The 22973-nt window shown below is 46.1% G+C and overlaps 1 protein-coding gene across 1 annotated transcript; it reads left to right on the top strand.

The window, feature by feature from the left end:
- The first annotated feature begins 5299 nt into the window (after positions 1-5299).
- On the top strand, positions 5300-22282 carry SLC7A10 (solute carrier family 7 member 10). The gene is made up of 9 exons (XM_029086031.1): positions 5300-5496; positions 12179-12330; positions 14200-14353; positions 15904-16027; positions 16123-16226; positions 17320-17416; positions 20599-20748; positions 21110-21287; positions 22155-22282. The coding sequence occupies exons 2-9, from the start codon at positions 12210-12212 to the stop codon at positions 22280-22282; spliced, it is 1056 nt and encodes a 351-aa protein (XP_028941864.1). The 5' UTR covers positions 5300-5496; positions 12179-12209.
- The last annotated feature ends 691 nt before the right edge of the window (positions 22283-22973 follow it).

Below are 22973 nucleotides of genomic sequence, written 5' to 3'. Positions count from 1 at the left end.
GTTGCTTTGAAATACCTATTTGTAGGTAAAGCATCTGCCTTAGTGCTAAGTCTTCTGGCCTAAGAGCTTCTGCTAAGGAGTATGAGACCTCCTGAAAACTCTGCTTCTCATCAGGCACTTTCTGACATCTCATTTTCTGGGAGCATTTCAGCCATCTCCACCATATCTATTTTTAAACACGTCCTATGCTGAGTGAAGACAAGGTACTTCCCAAGAACTTTTACCACATTCATGGCAGGTTTCCACAAGAACATTTTGTTGACGGAAGGGGCGTAGCACTTCCACTCCTGCTGATACGGCTTTTGCACATGTTGCAAGAGCAAAATAATAGGAAATCCATAATGAGGCTGGAAGATAATTTTGCCTTATTGTATATTCATTCATAAAGGAGATTAGATTTTTTAAAAATATTATTAACTACTTAATTAAAAAAAAAAAAAAAATCCTGTGAAAGTTTGTATGAAAGGACCATCCAGAAGGCTGCCTGTTCCTTCTTGCCCTGCTCCTTCAGGTAGCTGCACCCAGAAAGCATTATCCTTAAATTTAAAAAGTACTAGCTATTTCCAGCTCAATACAGACTTGCACACAAGGAGGACTGCTTTGGTGGTCTTGCCATAACAGGAGGGTGTCACTCTAAGCCACACCGTGCCACGGACGTCTCATCCCCACAGCAATTTGGGGTTGAATAGCAGCCCAGTGCCCAGGCAGCTGGGGATGAGCAATCCCCTTTCCTAGCAGCAGAAACCCAAAGCACAGAGAGATTCAGGGCTGTGACAAAGCCAAATGCAAGCATTTAAAAAACACACCATGGGCTTTCTGTCTATGCCTTGAGACTGCACTTTTATCACTGCCACGCCAGATGGCTGCCACCACCTTATCTCTGCAGCTACACCTCACTGGGACTCGTCTCCCTTCCCCAGGTCCATCAAAGCACGGCCTGATCACACTGCTTCCTGCATCACTGCCACCGCTTATCTCCCCATTTCCCACCCTTCCCAGCAGGTCTGCCCCCCACAGCAAAGCAGCCGAGCAGGTACAGAGAGCCAGGGCACAGTCAGCTCTCAGCCCTCGCCAGCCCATAAGCCACAGCAGTGCTGGGGGTCACCCCAGCAGCCCCCCACAGCACAGGTCTGCAGAGACCCCAGGCTCTAACACTGCACATCAGCTGGAAGATTTGCTGGATTTCCTGTTCATTGCCGGTTTGGGGATGCCACACCGCGTTTGGATTTTATTCTTTCTCCACGTACCCACGCAATGAAAAGGTGGCAGAGCGTGGGAGTGGAAGCTCTCACCAAGAACTTGCTGAGGGATGGGCATTTGCATCTGCTGTTTGCTGCCAAAAATAGAAGCAAACCTGAGCTAAGGTAAACGAGAGCACTGAGCAGGAGGAGACGGTGTGAAAGGAGCCAGGGGACTCGTTTATGGGTTATTCTGTTTGTTCAGTACTGGGTTGTCACAGCAGGAACAAGTACTGTCCTATCCCAAAGAGGCAATTAAACCCTGCAGATCTATTGTGCTGAAAAGCAGCAAGTCCTAAACTCAGTATGCTCCCCAAAATACCATGGGCTCCTCTCAAAACTGCAGTATTTTCAGGTGCATTGATCTGTGAAAAACAGATACACGCAGGTATCTACGCTGGCAGGCAGAGGATCGTTTTTAAGGGTCCTTTGTAACTTCAGGCCTTCCTCCATATGCAGGAGTGTAACTGGCACAACTGCAGCAGACAGCAGTGCCAGAGATTTTGTCTAGATAGTTTTTAAACTCCTAAGGCAGGCATTTCTTCTTCAGCTTAAATTCAAGATTTGTTACAGTTCCTGAACAGGGCACAACCAGTCTTCCAGGAAAGCTTGTTTGTTTTAAATACATCGCAATGCTTCAGCCAGCAGAAGAACCTATGACCAAAAAAGCCTCATAAATTTTATTAAGTATTATGTATGCTTTAGCAATACATTAACTCCTCATCTATCTTCTTGAAAGATTTCACCACTCCACTCCAGCCATGTAGCCTCCCAGTAGGGAAGACCCAGAACAAATCTTTTAGCGCTATGAATAATACTGTGCAACTCAGCTGCATCACAACCCATTCCTTCAGCGCAAACTGCCGTGATTAATGCTGTAGCAGTGGTTAGGGCTCCCTGTGCTAGTTCAGCTAAGGGATAGCTATATTTAATTTTACTGTTATTCTAGTATGATCTAGTTTTGATAACAACTACATCCCTCATCCGATTTATTTATTTTTTTAAATGCAGAGAAAATGCTTCTGGTCCTGGAGGATGTCTATCCCACCTGCAGCAGGAGGGGTCAGGTGGGAAGATGCCTCAGTCTTCCCCAGGGATTCCCTCCATGGCTAAAGATCTCAACACCACCAAGATTTTTCTAAGCTTAACCCTCAGTCTCCTCCATCACCATTTAAACCAGTTATTTTTGGCTTAATCTTGTCTGTGCATTGTGGACATTAAAGCAAGCAGCCCATGCACACAAAAATGTATTCCTTACCAATATTGCCTGTACAGTTGCAGAATTATCTTCTGTTTTTCAGCTCTTCTCTAGAGTAAAACTCAGTCCCTCACATCATATTTTACAGTTGCTGGGCTGGGAGCTGCTGAGCCCAACCTGGCCACCAGCTCCGGGTGGAAGGAGGGAAGAGCAGGGGTGAGCAGGGCTGGCTGTTCCCTTTCCCTTGCTGATCTCCCTGCTCTTACCCATCTTACACCTTCCTGTTTCTGAGTACATGAGCTACAGAGCTAAAGGGGCATCCCTGCACCCTGGGCCCCAATTTGGGGTGGAGGGAGGGTGTTTTCATAACTGTCCCTCATGCCAACAGTGGAATTTAAAATAGCCTTTGAGTTGATCTGTAATTGGTTTCCTTGCACATGCAGCTCTTTCCCAAATACAAACCTGCCCATCTGGTGTTTTGCCACTTTAAATGAGGCTTTGGTGAGATGGTCTCAGCCTTCACGCAGCGCTGCATCCATCTGCAGAGGCTGATGTCAGATGTAACGGGAGGGTCCCCCACGTCACAGGTACAGAGACACCCCAGGGCTCACACTCCAAAATCTGTCCTCTGCGGGAACAGGTTGAGCACTGTCACAGAGCCAGACCAGCCAGCTACAGAAGTCACTTGCTCAGCCCTTTAACAATACACTAGCAAATCTTTCTTTTTTTTTTACATGGTTTTCAGGGGCAAGATATGATTTAATAATGTTGCTTTAAAGGCATTATCAAAACTTTGGTGGTCTTCAGTGTATTTCCTAAAACAGCAGCTATGACTCTACTTTCATCTAGAAAGAAAATTACTCTGGCCCACCTGTGCCTGTGGAAGGACTCTTACACAGGGGAGCATGGCCAGCCACAAAGCTCACAAATTAAAATGAAAACTTGAAAAAAAATTCTTTTCAATTGTCATGCCTTTTTAAACCATTTTCACAACTTGTGGCGGGTCTGTATGAGTTTCTTTAATCTGTACCAATATTTCCTTACTGCTGCCCTTGGCCAGCCTTACTTGAAGCTGCTGCACCACAGATTGAGCTGCCTGGAGGCACTTCATAACATGATTCAGCTGTAATATTGACAAGCCAGCCCTTACACAGCCATCGGACGCAGCACAAGCTGCCACGCCAGCACACAGAAAAGGCCCAGCATATGTCCCACCACCTCATCCCAAGAATGTATCTTTATTGCGCTATAAATTATTGTATTTAGTCAGATTCTCTGGTTTGTCATTGCAGTGCTATACCAACACTTTAATACTGTGGTGAGACCCTCGTACCACAAGCAGCCTGTTGCTCCAATAAGCCCCAAACCCTCTGGGCACTCCAGCACAGATTCAGCCATGGCAGAGCTGCTCCCACGGCCTCCCACCCTCCTGCTCTTGCCAGGAAGCAGCCAGCTGCTTATTGCTTGCCAGAGTTTTCTATTTTCTACCTTAATTTCATTTCAAACCACAGATAGAGTATCTGCTTCAGCACACATGCTGCAAACACACAGTTACGTGCAAGTGCAACCATGGCAGACTGGCCAGATGAACTACCAGAAGCTGCTTTAAGAAACACGAGGACAAAATTTAAGCCAAACACAGCAAAATTTGGCATAACTGGATGTGTTTAAGAGAGCTTGCTATACATTGTGAGCTGAAAAGCACTTATAGAACAGAGGGGAGGAAGAGAGCTTAGATTTTATGACACACAGGTTCAAAGGCTGCTGAGAAGCTGCTTTAGATGACAATACATCATTAACAACCAGCATCCAATATTTAACATTCATGTCTACTCTGATAAGAAATGCTATTCAACAGCACAGGCTGAAACCCAACTCTGTCAGTGAGGATTTTAATACTAGCTCATAAAAGACAAGGCCTCCAGCAGAGTCCTACGACAGCAGAGTTTTCACATCCTTTAGGGAAAAGAATGCTATTTAGGTATTGCTCAAAAAGTCCCAAGCCTGACAAAAACCTCTCCTTCCAGACCCTGAGCAGCTATGAGGCATCTCTTGCAGAACAGTTCCCACTGTCCTTGGAGAACAACCATACCCTGGCCCCATGCAGACAAAGAGCATCTGTGATATCCCAAACTCCTGTCCTACACCCAGTGCTGCTTCGCTCACATGCTAATCAAACAAAATTAGTAGGACAAAGTCCACATTGTCCAATATTTCAGTCACCCCACAATATCCCTTGAAAAAAATCTGTGGGTAATAATAAAGCAGCACAGATATTGCAAATATGAACCATTAATTAATTTCTAATATTTGAATCTTTGAAATGATTTTTCAAGCATAATCTTAAACCTACCCTGGTGGCAAGAGCCTTCCTTGCCCCTACATTATAGGTAATGCTATGTGGGGAGGTTTTTTGACCTCCCAGTTCCCCTGAAAACGGGCCTTTTCTTGTTTAGATTCCTCTCAGGAGGAGATGAAAAATCTTCATTGCAAAGATGCTTCTAACTCCTTTTGATAAAATATTTGGGCATGGTGGGTAAGAGCAAACAGTTGAACCAACCATCTGAGTTCATGCCACAAAACTGCTAGTTGCAAACACAGATGCTCACCCGAGTCTTACCAGGCTTCAGTAGAGCTGCGTGTGCACTTGCCATCCTTGGTTGCTGATAAACAGCAATGCTTTCCCCAAGGTGTCATCAGATAAAATACAAAGATGTGAAATCTGGAAGAGGGAGTTTGCTGGAGGGTCTCGTTTGGTTGGGTGGGGGCTGTGGGTTTGTTTGTCTTTTTTTAAAATAAAAAAAGTGCATTTCTCACTTTCCTTTACCTCACTGCAAACCCTTTGTCCTTTCCAGGTAATATCATTGGTTCTGGGATCTTTATTTCACCAAAAGGAGTTTTGGAGCACACCGGCTCGGTGGGACTCGCTCTCATTATTTGGGTGCTTGGCGGCGGGGTGGCTGCCCTTGGCTCGCTATGTTACGCTGAACTGGGAGTCACTATCCCCAAATCAGGAGGGGATTATTCCTACGTGACAGAGATTTTTGGTGGGTTAGCTGGGTAAGTACCTTATCTCTACAAAGTAACTTGAAAACATGTTTACACTGAGTATATTAAGTGTGGAAAAGACATCTGACTTGGAAGAGTCAGGGAAAATTTGTCAATAAAATGCTTTTGCAAAGTCATTCTGTTCTTGTTAGAAATACCAAATCACTCCTAAGCAGAGCTACAGATGCTTTCACTTCCCTCTCTCACTCAATAAAATCCGTGACAGGAAGGAACGGTGCTGTAAATGACGCTGTGTCCGAGTGACATTCCTGCACGCCAGCCATGAGTGATCAGCACCTTGTATTGAGGAGCTTCACACGTCAGGGAAGACAGATTGAAGCTACTTACCACAAACCAAAGCCCCCTAACTACTGGTGCAGAAGGCAGCAAATATTTCTATGGCATTATATTGTGAGACCTTCCTACAGTAGAATATGGAAAATTGCTGGAGAAGATTTGCCCACAGCAGTGTCCCATGCATGGGTGCCCACTCGCACCACTGCCTCACTTACTGCAACTGTACAAAAATAAGTGTTATAAATTCAAAGATGGGAAATGCTACCTCAGGGAATGATTTATCTTTGAAAATACCACTAACAGTAGTGTGGCTAAAAGAGGAAGGGACAAGTGAGAAGAGCTCATAATTTATATTTGACTGTATTTATTGTGTATTCAACAATAAAAATTAAACCATCAGCCTATACTCACAGCTCGCTAGAGAAGCACCAAAACTCTCTGGACAGCTCACAAGGAAAGAGGCCATGCCCATGTTGGTGTCTTATTTGTGAAAAATAAGCATCATAACTGCAAACTACAGAAAGAAGAAAAAAAATAATAATAATATTCCTTCTCATTTGAGATGGAAAACAAGCTTGTAATGATGGAGCTGGCTGCTGAGCTAGAGTAAAGCAGCACAGGCTGTCCCCACTATCCCATGGGCTGTCCCCTCACCTGTGCCTGCCTCAGCACAGTGTCACCTGTGCACTGGGCACAGCCAGCATCTGGAAACATGCTAAGTGACAAGGTAGTTTTCTGATGCTTGTCAGACTTAAGCTGTTGCCTTATACTAGCTCTCATGAAAGTCCGTGTTCCTTCAGTCAGAGGAATCGCTCCTCTGAACGCTGTCCCACTTTGCTCAGAAAATTACACTAGCATTGCAGCACGGATTGAGGAAACAACATTGGCTTGGTTAAGCAAAATCTCACCTCGTCTTCACTGAGGTTTGTTCTCTCATGGGGGCAGGAGCTGCCCAGTGAAGCCCCTGCTCCCCTGGGACACTGCAGCAGGAGGTCAGCCTGCTCCCAGGAACGGGGTCTGCGAGCAAGGACTATGAAAGTGAGAGTGTGAGACTGCACAGATGGTCACAAGTGCTATCCTGAGAATAACGCTCTGAGAGAGGCCAGAAACCATCAGAGTTTCACAAAACCAAAAGAATTATGCTTTCTAGGGGAGAAAAAGAAAGTAATTGGCAATCAAGTACAATTAAACTTGGCATTAGTTGTTCCTCAGCTCACTCCATGTCGTGTTCAGAGAATTTGCATGGTACCAGAAAGCACCAGACTATGCAATTGCTGTAACAAAGCACACGCCCATTGATCGCTACCCAGCATGTACCTGGGGACTAAGCAATGCTCCCACCTCCCCAGGCAGGGAGCTCTCTGCTGCAGCAGCAGCTTGCTTGGTGTCCAGGCTTGTGATGCACAAGCAACATCAAAAAAGCACAACCTCATCACCTGAAGGGAAGCATTACTCCCATTCTTGCTTTGCAGAGAGACTTTACCTTTTCTCCCAAGAAAATAAACCATGTCGTAAGTATGACAAAGGGTTGCCTTAGGCAAGAAAACTCCAGGTAGGTTTTGGTGTAAAAAGAGGGAAATTCAGTCGTATTTTCCAGTAAAGCTGGGCTGGGATTGTGCCCTGTGCCCTTTCCTGAGCCATCACCAAAAGCCTGCAGCTTTGGGCAACTCCCACAAGCACCGTCAGTTTTCCACTTTGGAAGCACCCATTCCTCCACTGGTACTTGCGCGTGCGGCTCCGAGCTACAAGGGGCCCTTCAGGAGCCTACACTGCACCTCCCTCAAGGAAAAGAAAAACACTGCTTCTCCAAAAGTTCAATTTTCTCTTCTGATTTAATCTTTCTACAGCAAAGAATATCAAATTCAGCACACAAAGCTTTAGTGCATCTGCCAAGGAATTTTCCCAATGGCAAATCTGGATGGTTGGGTCTATTCACACAAAGATGGTTATTATGGAAGCACATACCGTACCCACCCAGACCATGACATTTCCTCTTCGCTTCTGTTGTCTTGTCCCTGCCCCCAAAAATCCTCCTGTTATTATGTTTTCCTGCATAGGTATAGGGAACAAAGAAGTACTGTTTGATTGTAACAGCCATTGGAATACTACATACCCCAGCCTGGCACGTATTAGTGTGCCTGGCAGTATTAACAGTTGGTTGTGCAAATAAATAAATAAATTGTTACACTGGTAGGTGTGCTCTAAGAAAGTGAATGGAATGAAAGAGAGGGGCAGGACAGGGCCATCCCCTGAGCTGCAGAAGCTCTGGCTGCAGAGCAGCAGCCCTGCTCCGAGTCTGAGCACAGCTAAACGTCAGCACGTGAAATGCTGCCGAAAGCAGGGGTGATGGCAAAACTCAGCTGGAGGTGACCCTGCAGAAGGGACACTCTCCGGCAGCTCTGGACAGGGAAGAAGGAAGAGGCAAGGGAGGGGTCCTGTCGCACTGGGCAGACTTCCCGCTTTCATCTTCATTTAGAAATCATCTTGGTTTTAAATAGCATTGGTGTATGAGCAGAGTAACTGCAGGGAACGTGTCACATCCCGTGCTGCTGGAGCCGACCGAGCACAGCTCCTCCTGTGTTCCTATGGGCTTGCATGTCTCTACAGGTCATAAAAAGAACATTACCCAAAGTAGTAAATAATAGGCTTAATATGTATTCTTGCAGAAGACAATGAATAGATTCAGCTTCATGAAAAATCCACTAGTGCATTTATGATAAATACAACTTCTAAATGCTCAGCAATAACATTGCAACTAATGTAGCTGCTTCACCAGCTGGAGAGATGTCCTTACTAAAAATCAATAGTACTGAAACCAGCAGAGAGCTCTAAGCCACAGCTTTGGTAAGTTTTACTCCAAACTGCAACTAAAACTTGCTTCAGATATATTTCTATGTTTCCTTTTTGTTGTTGTTGCAAAAATCTAGGTTTTCCAAAGGCAATTAATTCTTTTGGCAGTCTAGGATAGTATTAATAATATTCAAACTAGTTCAAATATTTTTAAACCAGTCAGCTTTTCCTGCAATATGGTGATCTGTCCTACAGGACATACTTCAGACTGTTATCTTTTGTTAATGTCACACAAGTAGGATACACTCTAATTTCCTATTTTCACAGGCTGCTTTGACATTATGATATTTTATATCTAACATCAGATCTCAGGAGTACAGGCACATCCCAAATACAAGTTCACTAGACTATTAGAGACCCAGATCAAACCATGCTGGGTTTTTTGGTTTTGTTTTTGTTTTCCCCAGATGAGGAAATTAGTATGCAGAGATATCTGCAAAAAATTGAGTTTTGGTGCAGGGACGGATGACTGGCACCTCCACATGAAGGCCACACCTTCCCACCAGCAGCACATCCCACCACAGATTGTCACTTATTCCAGTGTGCTTCTAAAATGTGGAAAAATAATGTAATTAGAGACATTATTTAATGCCCATGCACTCTGATGGGAGGATAGCCATTAACTTCAATGGACTTTGGATCAGACTCAACAACAAAAAGCACAGCAGAGGCCTTCCAGCTAGCGGCCATTGACACTCATTACGCATGACCGCAGGTTGCTCAGAAGAAGAATAACCTCAGACAGTAAGGTTATTTTACTGTTCCTTTTGCCATTAGCACACGCAGGAGCTTGGATTTCCCATGCTCCAACCCTCAGAATAGGAAAAAGAAAGAAAGAGGAAAAAAAAAAAAAAATCACAAGAGCAGCTACATCTTCATTTTTCTCTACATTCAGCTGTCTCCAGCCTTTTCCTAAAGGTCTGATTGCTTCTTAGGCAGAAATGAGAGAAGATTTAACTTCTCTAGTTCTTGTAGTGCTGTAAATTACAGAGTAACTGTGAAAGCTTATCGGATAGGGTTCAACTCCTGACACCCTCAGTGCCACTGCTCAGGCCTTGGAGCAGTAATTCCCCTACTTCCCATCTGAAGAGCTGTACAAAGTGACCCCAGCTGCACCACAGGGACACTTCCCTGCCCCAGCCTGGACTCCGGGCTCCCAGCACTGGTCATACTCCCTCTGCATATCTGCCCAGGGCAGGCAGCGTGCCTCCAGCCCTTCCACTTCCACCTCCCTTGGTCAATCCGTGTGCATCGCTACGGCGAGAGCATCTGAAACTCAGTTACATCCGCAGGAAATTTCAGCCCTGTGTCACCTAAATTAATTATAGCTGATATGGAACAGTTGTTCTTTGCTAAGGAAATCATACTCTAAACTATTCCTACACAACAGATGACAAAAGATTGTGCTTTAAAAGCAAAGACTTCCTAGAAGACAAGGGAGCATTGGGTAATTGTATCAGGATTGATTCCCACCTGCCAGCCACACCAAATGCCACCTCCCCAGGAGCAGCTGAGCACAAGAGCAGCCATCCCATCCCCAGCTGGCTGTCCCTCCAGCTCCTGGTCCTGCCCTGGCAGCTGCCAACAGCACCTGAGAGCAAGACAAAGGCTCAGCCCCAGCCTGGGTGTTCAGGGATGGGAACACGATCCGAGTGACCAGCATGGGTATCTTATTCTCAGAACCAGGCTTTGGTTAAAACTTACCTGGAAAAACAAGATAGAAGTGGGCCTACATCTTAGGCAAGCTTCCTTCTTATTTTAAAGGCATCTTTCATTGGAGCTTCCTGTTTGACAGTGCAACTTTATCACCCTCTACTAAAATTCTGCATTTACTTTAATTGGTGTTATAAGTCCTACATGTATTTCAATTCAGCATGAAACAAATTGACTGTCAGAAATCTACTGAATTATTCACATTCCCATTAAACCATATTCTATCCAATACCAGCTACAATACACTCTATAGTACAGCACATAGAAGCAAGGGCCACTTTTGCCTGAAATACTGTTTTCAGAGTCATTTTCTGCTGGGCACACACAGCTGGGGCTCCTCAGGGGCAACGAGGGCTGAACTTGACCTCACTCAGCACCACCAGCATTCTAACCCTATCAAAAAATTATTACTGCAGTCTTTAAGTCATATTTAGTCTTCAGTGATTTAACCCAGTGGGTCTGTGTGTTGGGGACTGAACTTGCCCAGTGCTCAGGCTCCTGCTTGTAGAACTGCACCAAACTGCGTACACCACCCTCAGCACCAAAGGGCACAAAGCAGTTACTGAAGAAAATGGCTCTGAACCACAATGAAAACATTAAAAATAGAAAAAAAAAAATCACACAACAAAATAAAGAGAAAGAGGGGGGAAAAAAAGCCCTGGGTTTTAAAAACAATAGTGCCATTTGGGAAGTTACCTAGCTCTTGCATTATGCCAGTTAAATTAACTCTCTGGTAGGTAATAAGAAAAAGGAAGCATCAGATTACCCCATATTTCTCAGAAACAACAAGGCAAAGTAAAGGATGGGACTGAGAAACACTCACCATCTCTCCCCAAGGAACCCCCAGCAAGCAGCACTCTGCCCCTCCCTCCCTCCAGGTTCACAGCCCCAGGTGGGACCTCCCCAGCTTGGCCAGGTCCAAGGGGCTGGCAGCAGACAGCATGCTGGGAGGGAACAGCCTTTAAAGGAACAACTCATGTAAGCTAGAAATTATACTGTCTTATATGGAAATATCTTTTCTGAACTTCATTTGTGCTGGGCATCCCTGCACATCACATTTGTGCATGTATGTGAACGAATTCCTGTGTGTGTATCTGTGCGTGTATGTACATGGCAAGAAGGGTTTCACTTTCCTGCAATTCACTAAGAATTTCTTAATGCTGCTTTTATACAATAAGTATTTTTTTTTTCCTTTTCCTAGAGTGAAAAACCAAAATATCTCACACTTTATATTTGCACGGGTGCCTCATTTGGTGCAGTCACCTTCAGCTGCAGCTGGAGGCAGCCAGGCAGCCCCGGGGGGGCCGGCTGGGTGAGCACAGAATACTGCAGCACAAGGCTGCCCTGGCCCAGGTCACAGAGCCAACCTGGATGATGACAAGAAACCCCTCAATGACTGTTGGAGACCCAGTAACAGCCCAGAGAGCACAGGCTGGCCCACAGCTGGGCCCCTGCTGAAACCCCTCAGAGGTGCCTTCAGTGCAGATACTGGTGTCTGCTGCAGTAACATGTCAGCCCAGGAGCCACAGAGATGCTTTCACATTGACGTGCAGAGCTAAATCAAAGCGTGCCCACTGGGCATAATCCTCACTCTTCCATGCATCCTTAAACTGTGATTTGCTTTAAAATGCTTAATTTAAAATGCAGATTGTGCTGGGAACATGGGAAAAGGGATGAGGAGAGGCACAGATAGATGACTGTTAGGTGTGACCAGGATGAACATGCTTGGTCCCAACACTTCGGGAGCTGTCCCAAAGTGCAGCACAGCCGAGGGTGCGTTACCTCCTCTAGCAAACCCCAGCACTGCTTCTTGTGCTTTTTCTTGTCTTTGTAGGTTTCTGCTGCTCTGGAGCGCGGTGCTTATCATGTACCCGACCAGTCTGGCTGTCATTTCACTGACCTTCTCAAACTATGTCCTGCAGCCCGTCTTCCCTAACTGTATCCCCCCCTATAATGCCTCCAGGATCCTCTCCATGGTGTGTTTACGTGAGTATTTGCTTCTCGCGCACACACAAAGCTTGCCTCGGTTTTGCATGGGACCACTCGAGGGGCCACTCCAGCCAGGCTGGGGCCGTGGCCACAACCCAAAAGGCAAGCAGGGGGCCCCAGGACACAATGTGGGATATCCAGTCCCTTCCCACTTGCCCGCAGCAAGCACAGTGTGCTGGAGCGGGGCACAACTGCACCCCAATCCCTGCCAGTCCCAGGGACAGTGGCAGCAGGTGAACTTGTGGGATGGGGCAGTGCTGTGCTCCCTGCAGAGCCATGGGCACATGGCATGGGTGACCCACCACCATATGAGCCCTTCCTAGTCTGCTTTTACACTCACAAATGCGAGTGTGTAGGAAGTGCAGCACGCACCAGCTTGGCATTAATTACTTATGGAGCCAGCAAAAGCAAACCAGAGCTACTGGGACTGAAGACGTTCCCCGTTTCCATGAGGAGGTGGCAATCCCTGCACATTGGGCACTACTCAGGCAGTTACCAGATCTGGGGGAGCCCCGATCGGCAGCACCCAAGGGGGTAAGGCTGCTGGCTGCCAGGGATGCCCCTGAAGCTGGAAGTCTCCTAGGGAAAGGCAATGCTCCTCCTCACTCTCGCTCCCAGGCATCCTAGAGCTTCCCGCAGGAACACGCGTGTCAGTCTGTGTTTTTCAATGCTTTGACTGTGTGTTTTTAAATAAACATAATTTCATTTCACTGAATTCAGTCTTTTGCTCTCCAGTCCTCCTGACCTGGGTGAACAGCTCCAGCGTTCGATGGGCAACGCGCATCCAGGATATATTTACAGCAGGAAAACTCTTAGCCCTGGCCCTTATCATTATTGTGGGCTTCATACAGATCTTTAAAGGTACTCTGTGAGACAGCTCTAACACGGGTATGGTACTGTTGATAGACTTGATTTTTGCCACATACTGCACTGTTTCCTCCTTACAAACCAACCCAAAGGAGCACTGCGTTCAGCCAAGCTGCAGGGCTGTATACTCGTGCTGCTGTGGAAAGGATGGGGCAACAGAGAAATCACCTGTATACCCTCAGACAATTCTCTTTCCAGCCCACCTTGTCAGTTTTGATAGCCTAAAGGAGGGCAGCTGAAGATGTTTTGGATCAGTTACTGAAATTTTTTAACCCGTTGCATGGTCCTTAAATTTGAAGTGCTCTGGGTGTAAAATTAATAAGCGATGCTGGGCTCAGGGCAGGCAGACACCTGCTTCATTTGAGGCATTAGTCCAACTTCCTACAAAAAGTCACTAAGATTAAAAAAAGTCTCATTTATTGTTGTAGTTTAACTACTAATTGTGCTTCAGGACACTGATTCACCAACTTAATGGAAAGCAGAAACCACAAAAGGTTCACAAAGTTTTTATTGTGTATATGGTGAGTCATATCAAGGAAGATGAAACATGACATTTACAGAGAGCAGAAAACTTATTTTCTCAGTGGAAACAGTCTCACAATTTTGACAAATCTTTCAGCTCCGTAGACATTTTGTTTTTCAGTTTTTCTACTAAACACCACCAAACTCTTGCAAAAGAAAACTGTATTAAGAACAGGTAGGAATTAACCCCAAGGAGGAGCCATCCTCAGACTGTGCAGGTTGGTCCCACAAGGCGCAGCGGTGACACCAGTGCTGTGGCACAGCGGGCAGCAAGGGATGCCTGTGCGTACAGGACACCATCCCACAGAAAGTACTGCAAGTGCAAAGCCAGCCCGTGGTGACCTCTAGAACATGAAGAACATGAAGTCCCAAATCCAATAAAGAATAAAACCTCAAAGTTTACCTATTTCCCAGGGTCTCTGGTAGGTAGCACTTCTCTAGGGGTGGCTTAACCTCTTGATTGCGCTCTTTGTACAGGAAACTACGAAGAGCTGACACCAAGCAACGCATTCAATTTTTGGATGACTCCATCAGTGGGGCATTTGGCATTAGCTTTTCTTCAGGGGTCGTTTGCGTTCAGTGGCTGGAACTTCTTGAACTATGTAACAGAAGAATTGGTTGATCCCCGCAGGCAAGTATCCATTTCCACACCATCCACATTTTCTTGAAGTGCTGAGACATTGGAGCCATCTGGTAATATTATTCATTTAATAAGCTGCAGCAATGTCATTCCACATCTATGGGACTGATCTTTCTAGAGGAGAGAGAGATTTTTTTGTTTAGAACAGATAGCAGGCAAGTTAAAGAAACACTGAAATTAAGAATAGATTGCACGAGGCATTAACTGAATCAAACCAGCCTGTCGACAAGCCATTATCTTCAGGCACTATCCAATCACACAATGCTTCTGTAGCAGAAAATTAACCACTGATGAGACGCCACACAAGTATCTATGGGGAGAGTCACTGCCATTAGAAAAATGTTGAATTACATGGGAAGTCACTGGGCTTTTTCACCCAAAGGGGATCTGAAAGAGCAGATTGGAGAGTCATGGCATGGTGGGGCAGAGCTCCCTGCCCCAGCATGGCTGCAGGCACCTGCCTGCTGGGGTGACCGAGGTTGGGTCGCTGCTGGTCCTGGGTATGGAAAGAGGCTTGGAAATTATTTATCACGAGCAGGCTGGCAAAGCTGGAGGGAAAGTGAATTTTAGCTTAGTAAAGCAAAGCTCAAACCTTTCAGCATTTCTCAGCTGATGAAGTGGAATGACAAACGCCAAGAGCAGCTCTTGAAGCGTTAGTTATTTCTGGGCATTCAATGCGCACATTAAACAAGGAGAAGTTTAAGCTATTAATGGATGGATGGAAATTAATTAAAGCTGTGGCCTCACAAGCAATTCTGCACACACCTTCACACTAGTGAGGGGTAAAGTGAACTTCCAGATATCTTGGCAAGAATAAAGAAAGCATGGTAATGTGTTTCCCCAATACAACACCAACATTTTCATGGACCACCACAATTTCAAAACTGAATAATGAAAAGTTATGACTTAAATAAGGCAAATATGGCCTCAGTTGAGAAATAAAAAGGATGGACTTTTGTTTATTGTTTTTGCAGCCTCTGAGGGAAAACTAAAATACAAAGAAGTAATTGGATAATCAAAAAAACTTCCCATATTTGCTAAATCCGTTCAGAATCACAGAAGTTAAATACTTTCTTAAAAAACTTTTTTACAAATCTGACACATACAGAAAAATGCCTTGTTGTGTTAGATACAGAGCAGTTCAGGTGTCCACTTCTAAACAGGTCTCTGGATCCTGTTCCTTTCCGGAGCAGGTGAAGGTTAGGCAAAACAAGGCATTTTATTCTACCCCTTGGTGCCTGTACTTAGGGCTATTGAGAAACAACTACCTCACACTGCCTCAATCCCAACCAACAGCCCAAAGGGAGCATGTGGTGTGTTTGTTCCAGGGAGCTCCCCTCTGCTGACGTAGTGTTTCACAGCACTTTTGGCCTTCTCCAACCTGCAGCAGGTCAAAGAGTTGATGGAAGCATGGCTTCCCTCCAGAGAAACAGCTGATGAACCCACCCAGCTGGGTGACCTCCCCCGGGCCGTACACGGTTGTTGTGGTCTTGCTGTGCATGACTGTAATTTCTTATCTACCCTCCTGATTCTTTTATTAGGAACCTACCTCGTGCCATATTCATATCCATCCCATTGGTGACATTTGTGTATACGTTCACCAACATTGCATATTTCACTGCCATGTCACCCCAAGAGCTCTTGTCCTCCAACGCTGTGGCGGTAGTAAGTAAACCATTCCCTGGATGTCTAAAATACACTTTGATTTTGGTTCTGTGCTTTGCAGTGTATTTCAGTTTCTCTGCCTTCTGTTGCTTTAGACATTTGGTGAAAAGTTACTGGGCTATTTTTCCTGGGTTATGCCAGTCTCAGTGGCCCTATCTACATTTGGAGGAATAAATGGATACCTATTTACCTCATCAAGGTTAGATGGAGTACAATTTTATGAACGTTATCTAATTTGGGGAGGGGCTGTTTTAATTTCATTTGCTAAAGCTAGATGTTTTGTAGATGTTGTAGAGCATGAGGTCATTATTGGGTGTGTTGGATACCTTCAGTTATTAATTGCTCTGTTTCAAATCAGCAAATGTAACATTGAATCGCGGAATCTCTTGCAAAATAACGTTTATGAGCTACCAAAAGTGTCTGCAGATGTGGAATAACTCACAGTAAGAGCCAAACACGGCTTTAGCATGGAACCAAAGTCACTTCACACCAATAAAGCTCCAGTAGCTACAAGCCAAACTGTGCTTTGCTCAAAGAGGAGTTTTAGGCCCTATTGCTGTTCCGAGTTACAGACATTTTCATTCCCGTGCTGGAAAAAACTCCTTTCACGCAAGATACTTTGGATGCACACTGCTGATAGTGGGACCAGAAGCTGTAAATGCTATATTAATTGACCTGTCTGAACTTAATTAAACAGTTATAAATTTTTTTTGAGGAAACAACCCAAGCCTTAAGTACCTTGGGAAAGTTATTTATCTCAGCACCTCCACAAGTATCTTGAAATGCAAGAAATCTGAGTGCATACGTAACAGGTTCTGCACTTAAAAATGAAATCTTAAGGCATGTTAAGCCTTATCCAAAACTCTTTTGACACTGAAAATATTATCTATGAGATTTTTTTTATGCCTTGGCTATGTATGGCTGATCACCTCACAGCCTTCACAGCTTTCATCCTACCCCGGGTAAGGAGGTGATGCTGGCCTGCAGAAGGGACTGGACAGATTTCAGTCCTCCTCCTTAGAGGTAATTTGTCATCTCTGAGCAGTCCACTTCACAGATGACAATAGCTGCTAAAGGCCTCGTATACCAAAGGGTTGAGTTTAAATAACTTACGCCAGCTTACGCAGGCAGTCTCTAATGGTCTCCCCAGTCGCAGCCCAACACCCACTGGTCACAGCTCCCTTCCACGCCAAGACCGATGCAGGCAGTTGAGATTAGAGATGTTACATGGCTAGACATTGAAGAGGCTGTTGTACACCCAGTGGATTCACCATTACTATTCTTATTTCCAGGCTATGTTTCTCCGGCGCCCGAGAAGGCCATTTGCCAAGTTTGCTTGCCATGATCCACGTCAAGCACTGCACGCCCATCCCTGCCCTGCTTGTCTGCGTAAGTTTTACCATCACTGCTCTGTCGCCTTGTAACCTGCTCTTAGAAATACTGAATCACAGAGAGGAGAGCTGGAAAAATCCTTGAGAGGCCATTTTAACCCAGGGGAGGAGAAGTGAGGAGGCCTGGAGTGCTGCTGGTGGGTGTTGTCTGAGCAGCTCCAATGGCCCCAGGGAGGAGCAGCCTTCAGCCTCTGAAATAATCTCTCCCACTCCCAACCATCTGTGATGCCTGGAGGGTTTCCCTCATACCTAACCGGAGCTGCAATATAAGCCCATTACCATTTGTCTCGCCCACCACAGAGGTGGAGACCAGCTTTTGAAACAGAGATACTTCATTTTAAGAAAACATGAGCTCTTTTGACCAATTTTGCCTGCTTTCCATAGAAGTTTGGAAATCCCCATGGTCACTGCTAATTCCACTCGAGCAGAGCTGGTTTAGATCCTGCCACCAAAGCCAGAGACACAGCAGGTCCCAGGGGGAGGACAAAGTGTTCCAAAAGTTACTTACTCTCAATGAGCAAGACATCCTGTGAGGGATGGTCGGGCAGTGCTCTCAGGACCAGGAGTATTTCTTTTCTGTGGGTCAAAAAATTAACTAGGTACAATGATTACAATGGGCCTGAATAAAATATCTGCTAAATGGTACATCAGGCAGACGAGATGTCACCTGCAAAGATCAGAAACCAATGGGCCAAGTGTTGGGAGGGCTTGGGGCTGGTGAGGTTGCTGCTGTGCTCCTGCGGGAAGACAATTTCTCTAATTTTTTTATACAGCATAAAAGTTGATGACATTTGAATTATTTGAAGCAAAGAGCTTTATACACTTTTACCAATAGTGAAGCTAGAATATGTGATGGATTTTACTGAGGCACAGAAGATGTTAAAGAGGGAAATGATTCCTGGTGCTGCTGTCCCTGGCTGTGGGACCCAAGCAAAAGAATTCCCTAAAGCATTTGCTGGAAACCCTGGCCCCACCAACTGCTGATTTGTCACCGATATCAAAACAGCGAGGGTTTGACCCCAGATGCACTAGGAAGGTGAACATTTATGTGTCTCCCAACTCTAACAGCAATTCTGGCATAATACACCCAGACCAAATTTCACCAAATAAGCCTCCTGCACATTCCACTTTTATGACAAAATACCCGTCTGGCTGAGGCTTTACAGCACTCCTGGGGCTTGGTGCCCCACCACAAACATCTCACACATTGCCCGTGTAGGGTTTTGGGGTAAACTGCCCATGGCCTGCCCTGCTCCGGGCAGCCAGAGCACTGGCCCCATCACAGGCTCCCGCCGGGCAGCTCAGCTCCACTGGTGCCGATGAAGCACAACTCCCTGTCCTTAAAAATGCATCAGCTGAAATAACACACTGAGCTCCCAAGGATGTTTCGCTGTGAAGCAGCCCCGACACGAGCCGGCTGCCTGAGCCCAGCTGGCTGATCGATCAGGCGTATGTCAGCCCCCTGCTCTGCTCAAACCATCCCTGCAATCACAGTGCAAACCACAGAACCGACACTGGGCATCAATTCATCATCGGAAGGCGTTTTAATTTGGCTCAGGGTATATCAAATGATGCTAGGAAATATTAATTTCTTAACAAATAGAAATATAAAAATAATATAGTGTAGGCAGCTACAACAGCAAACTGGGTCAGACTTTAGGCAAACCTAATTAATACATCAGGTTCCTTTTTCCCTTCCAGTGAATCACTCCTAGCACTTTGCGTGGAGAAAGGTTTCTTTGTACATGGAGAAAAGCCTTTTTAACATCACCAGCGAGACCTGTATTTTTACTAATCGTTTCAAAAATCAAGGGGCCAAGCTAAATGGAAAATAAACAGACTGGGGGTTTTTTGCAAGGCAGTGGGGAGCGGCCGGCTCTCCCGCCTGCCATGCTGAGGCTGTGGCCGGGCGATCAGGGGGAGCAGCAGGGTCCTCTGCAGCCTCCTACTTCTCGGGGATCACGCCCACACCATGAGCAAATCTGACACATCGGTGACACCTACGCATGACATCTCATTGCTCTGAGCAGCATCACTGCAAAACCCATTAGTGGTGGGAGAGGGTTGTATGTGTGATGCGTATGACACCGTGCACCTGTCAGAGGAAAGCAGGGAACATCTTACATGACATCGACACAAAACACTGCCCTATTTTAAACCCTTTTATGGCGAGACTGCTCAACACGTTGAAATCCTTCACCCCACCAAGCCTGCGAGGCTTTGAACAGGGGAACAGAGGGACCAAAGGGTTGTTTGATTGCAGTGGAGCATAATTCCTGGTGCCCATGGTGCCAAAGCCCTCCCTCCTGAGAGGATTTTGCTATTGAAACCACTAATTAAGAAAAAGTGACATGAGCAAAAAGAGAGCCTGGAGTAACACTGCCCCAAATCCAGAGCACTCTCTGGAGGGATTTAGACATTTAGTTTCCCTCAGGTTCTGGCCACCAGCAGATGATGTTGGTAGGACCAGTACATGATGCAGGCAGAGGCTCATCTCAGCTCCTGGGGTACCAACAGGCAGGAGTGTGGGACCTGAGCAGCAACCCCCTGGCCCCCCAGGGCAGCTCTCCTGGCTTTGCAGAGTTGTGCAGAAATACAGTACAAAGAAGAAAGCGCAGGCATGGAAATTTCCAGCATCCATCTGCCAGTTTCCAAACACAAGTAATGCTCAAAAGATTAATGATGCCGGTCAACTGCAGCACCAGCCGTGGGCTGATGAGGGGAAAGGGCAAAGCTCTCATTGTGTGTAATATACAGGACACCTGCAACAATGTAGTGCACTGACCACAACGTGTTAGGCTGCAAGAAATCCTTCTTTTATTAGAAATCCTCACCATAGGGCTCGATACCTTTCAAAAGGTGCAACACGAATGGGTGAGTGGGGGTGCAGGGAGCTCTGACAGCTCAGCCTGCCTGGCCATGGGCAGCAGAGCCACCTCTGCCAGCACCCCAGGGTATTTATAAACAGACCTCAGAGAACCCCGAATCCCCATTCAGCCCCAGCCCTGGAGCCACAGCTTGGTGATAACACATCAAACTGCAGAAAGGAACAGTCGCTCAGCAGGGGCCATAAACAAAAGGAGTTTAACTGCTTTTATGATTTTTTTTTTCTTGGTTTTATTGCTTTAAATTACCTTTTCTAGTGATGACCCAAGTAAGACCATGCTTCTCTCTTTGCAGTGTTTAGCCACTCTTATCATCATGCTCGTTGGAGACACATACACGCTAATCAACTACGTGTCATTTATTAACTACCTCTGCTACGGAGTGACAATTATAGGCCTGATTGTGTTACGCTGGAAGAAACCCAAAATCTTCAGACCTATCAAGGTGACAATGTTAAAGCTAAATCTCTTGGTGGTTGTAGTGATGCAAAAGGTGGGATGGGCACGTGAAGCCCTCTGTCCTCCCGTTTTGAAGAACAGTTTATTTTTTGATGCAGTGGTAATGCTGTAAGGTCCCAAACCATGTCCCAAAATGCCATTAGTGTGAAAACAGGAGACACAGGCAGATCCCTTGCGAACTTGCTGGGATAAGAAGAGAGGATGGCAGCGTTGGAGGGAAGGGGAACACGACCCATGGGTGGTCCTGAAGCCACAACGCTTCCTGTGGGCCCCCACAGCCCCCAGCCGCCGGTTGGCCGCTGCTGTTGCTCTGCACAGTCATGCTCTGCTCTGCTCTCTCCTGGCAGGTGAACCTCCTCATCCCCATCACTTACCTGGCATTCTGGGCATTTCTGCTGATCTTCAGCTTATACTCCGAGCCAGTTGTCTGTGGAGTTGGACTCATTATCATTTTAACTGGTGTGCCAGTGTTTTTTCTTGGAGTCTACTGGAGAAATAAACCAAAGTGTGTAAATAGGCTCATAGGTAAGCCAGTGCCACGGTGCCCCACTGTGCTCCTGGGGCTGCTGGTCATGCTCGGGTCCCCAGGGATCTGCCTGATCTCTGATACATTGGCACTAAAACAGCCAGGGAACCGCCTGCGTGAGCCCGACCACCGTTCTCGGTCACAAAGTGGCTCTAGTTTCAGCAGCGTTTTTGTGGCCAGACAGCACTTGCCTTTGAGCAAATGATTTTCTCACTCCTGGGCATGTTTGCCTCCGTTTGTGCATCTCCCCACACGCTCAGCTCACTCACAGCAGCCTGTCCCAGAGCCGGTGTGCAGGGGTGTAACTTTAAGCATATGAAGACTAAATAAACTATCACAAAAGGACTAATAAATGGCCAAAAGCTTTGCCTCCCTCCTGCCCTGCTTTCCTCCCAACGTGCCACCAGCTCATCCCTGCACAGCATGATGAATTATTTCATATTCAAAAGATAAGAAAACCATACTTGATCACTCATGTAAAATTAAAACTGCACCTAAATCTCTTGTGTTTTGCTGTGCTTGGCTTTTAATTGTTTTTCTCCGAGGTGAGGACTTTCAAAGAAGCAAGCCAGGCCCTTGGCTCTGACCGGTTGGTTTCCACCAGCTGTTCCCAAGGCCAGCGGTCCCCACCGCTGGCACAGGGCTGACAGTGCCAACGCCCAGACTTAACCTGCCCCTGCTTCACAAACACTGTTTAGTGGCTGAGCTGGAGGTGAAAGGGGCTGGAGGGGATGGTTGGCTGTGCAGCAGGGCCAAGTGGCCCAGCTGGGAAGATGCATGTTCATTCACGTTCGCCTCGGCATCTCACTTTGGTTTAGAAGAGCTCGAGCATCCCCAGTAACCACCTGCATGTTTGCTCTTCACAGAGTCCATGACGTGCTGGGGACAGAAGCTGTGTTTTGTGGTCTACCCTCAGGAGGGAGTTGCAGAGGAGGAGGAGGCCCCCTCAGCCCGCTCTTGGCGACCAGCAAGTGAGACAGCTGCAAGGAAATAACGACTCGGCCTCTGAGGCTGAAGTGGCTTCTTGTTTACATGCTGATTTTTGCAAAGTTTTTCTGTAAAAAAAAAAAAAAAAAAAAAAAGAAAAAAAGAAAAAAGAAAAAATGTTTTTAGAGGTCCAATAGTAAAGCCCATGAAATGAGCTACATCCTTTATGGCATCTGTAGCTTTTAGGTTTTCCCTAAAAAAAAAAAAAAAGAAAAAAGATAAAAAAATAAAATAAGGCACTGGTTATTTTTTTCTGGCAGTGTACTTGCTCAGCAAGGGAAAGCAGCACAGACACAGCTCTGGAATACTGATTTTAGCTGTCATGAGGATCCATTAGAGACATAAAAATTTAGGCATTTCAAGAGCAGGGCAGCTCCCAACACAAAATCAAAGTGGAGAAATCAAGAGATTGTCACCCAAAGAGGTGAGCTGCATTTTGCCTTTACATTGCACTCCAGGCTCCTTTCCAGTTCGCAGCCATTCAGTAGGCAGCAAGGAGAGCCTGGGACACCCATCCCAGCAGGAAAATTCCTATTGCCCTCCCTGAGTGAGGTGAATCCCCACATAACACAGGAGGTTTCAAAGTTACAATCCAAAAGATCATCCCTCCGCATACCTGCAAGAGCAAAACGTGTCCATCGGAGCATCTGTGCACCGGCGCGGCCGGTCCTGCCAGAGCAGAGTCATCGCACTGAACG

This window comes from Antrostomus carolinensis, unplaced genomic scaffold (genome assembly GCF_000700745.2).
Source record: "Antrostomus carolinensis isolate BGI_N321 unplaced genomic scaffold, ASM70074v2 scaffold26887, whole genome shotgun sequence".
Lineage (NCBI taxonomy): Eukaryota > Metazoa > Chordata > Aves > Caprimulgiformes > Caprimulgidae > Antrostomus > Antrostomus carolinensis.
The sequence above is the reverse complement of the archived record's forward strand: the minus strand, read 5'-3'. Positions and strand labels throughout refer to the sequence as shown.

Bases quoted from the DNA above. Each gene is read 5' to 3' on its own strand.
- SLC7A10 (XM_029086031.1), top strand. From the start codon at position 12,210: ATGTACCCGACCAGTCTGGCTGTCATTTCACTGACCTTCTCAAACTAT. The intron at 12,331-14,199 runs GTGAGTATTTGC...CTCTTTGTACAG, and splicing joins CCTCTCCATGGTGTGTTTAC to GAAACTACGAAGAGCTGACA. The intron at 16,227-17,319 runs GTTAGATGGAGT...TCTTATTTCCAG, and splicing joins TACCTATTTACCTCATCAAG to GCTATGTTTCTCCGGCGCCC.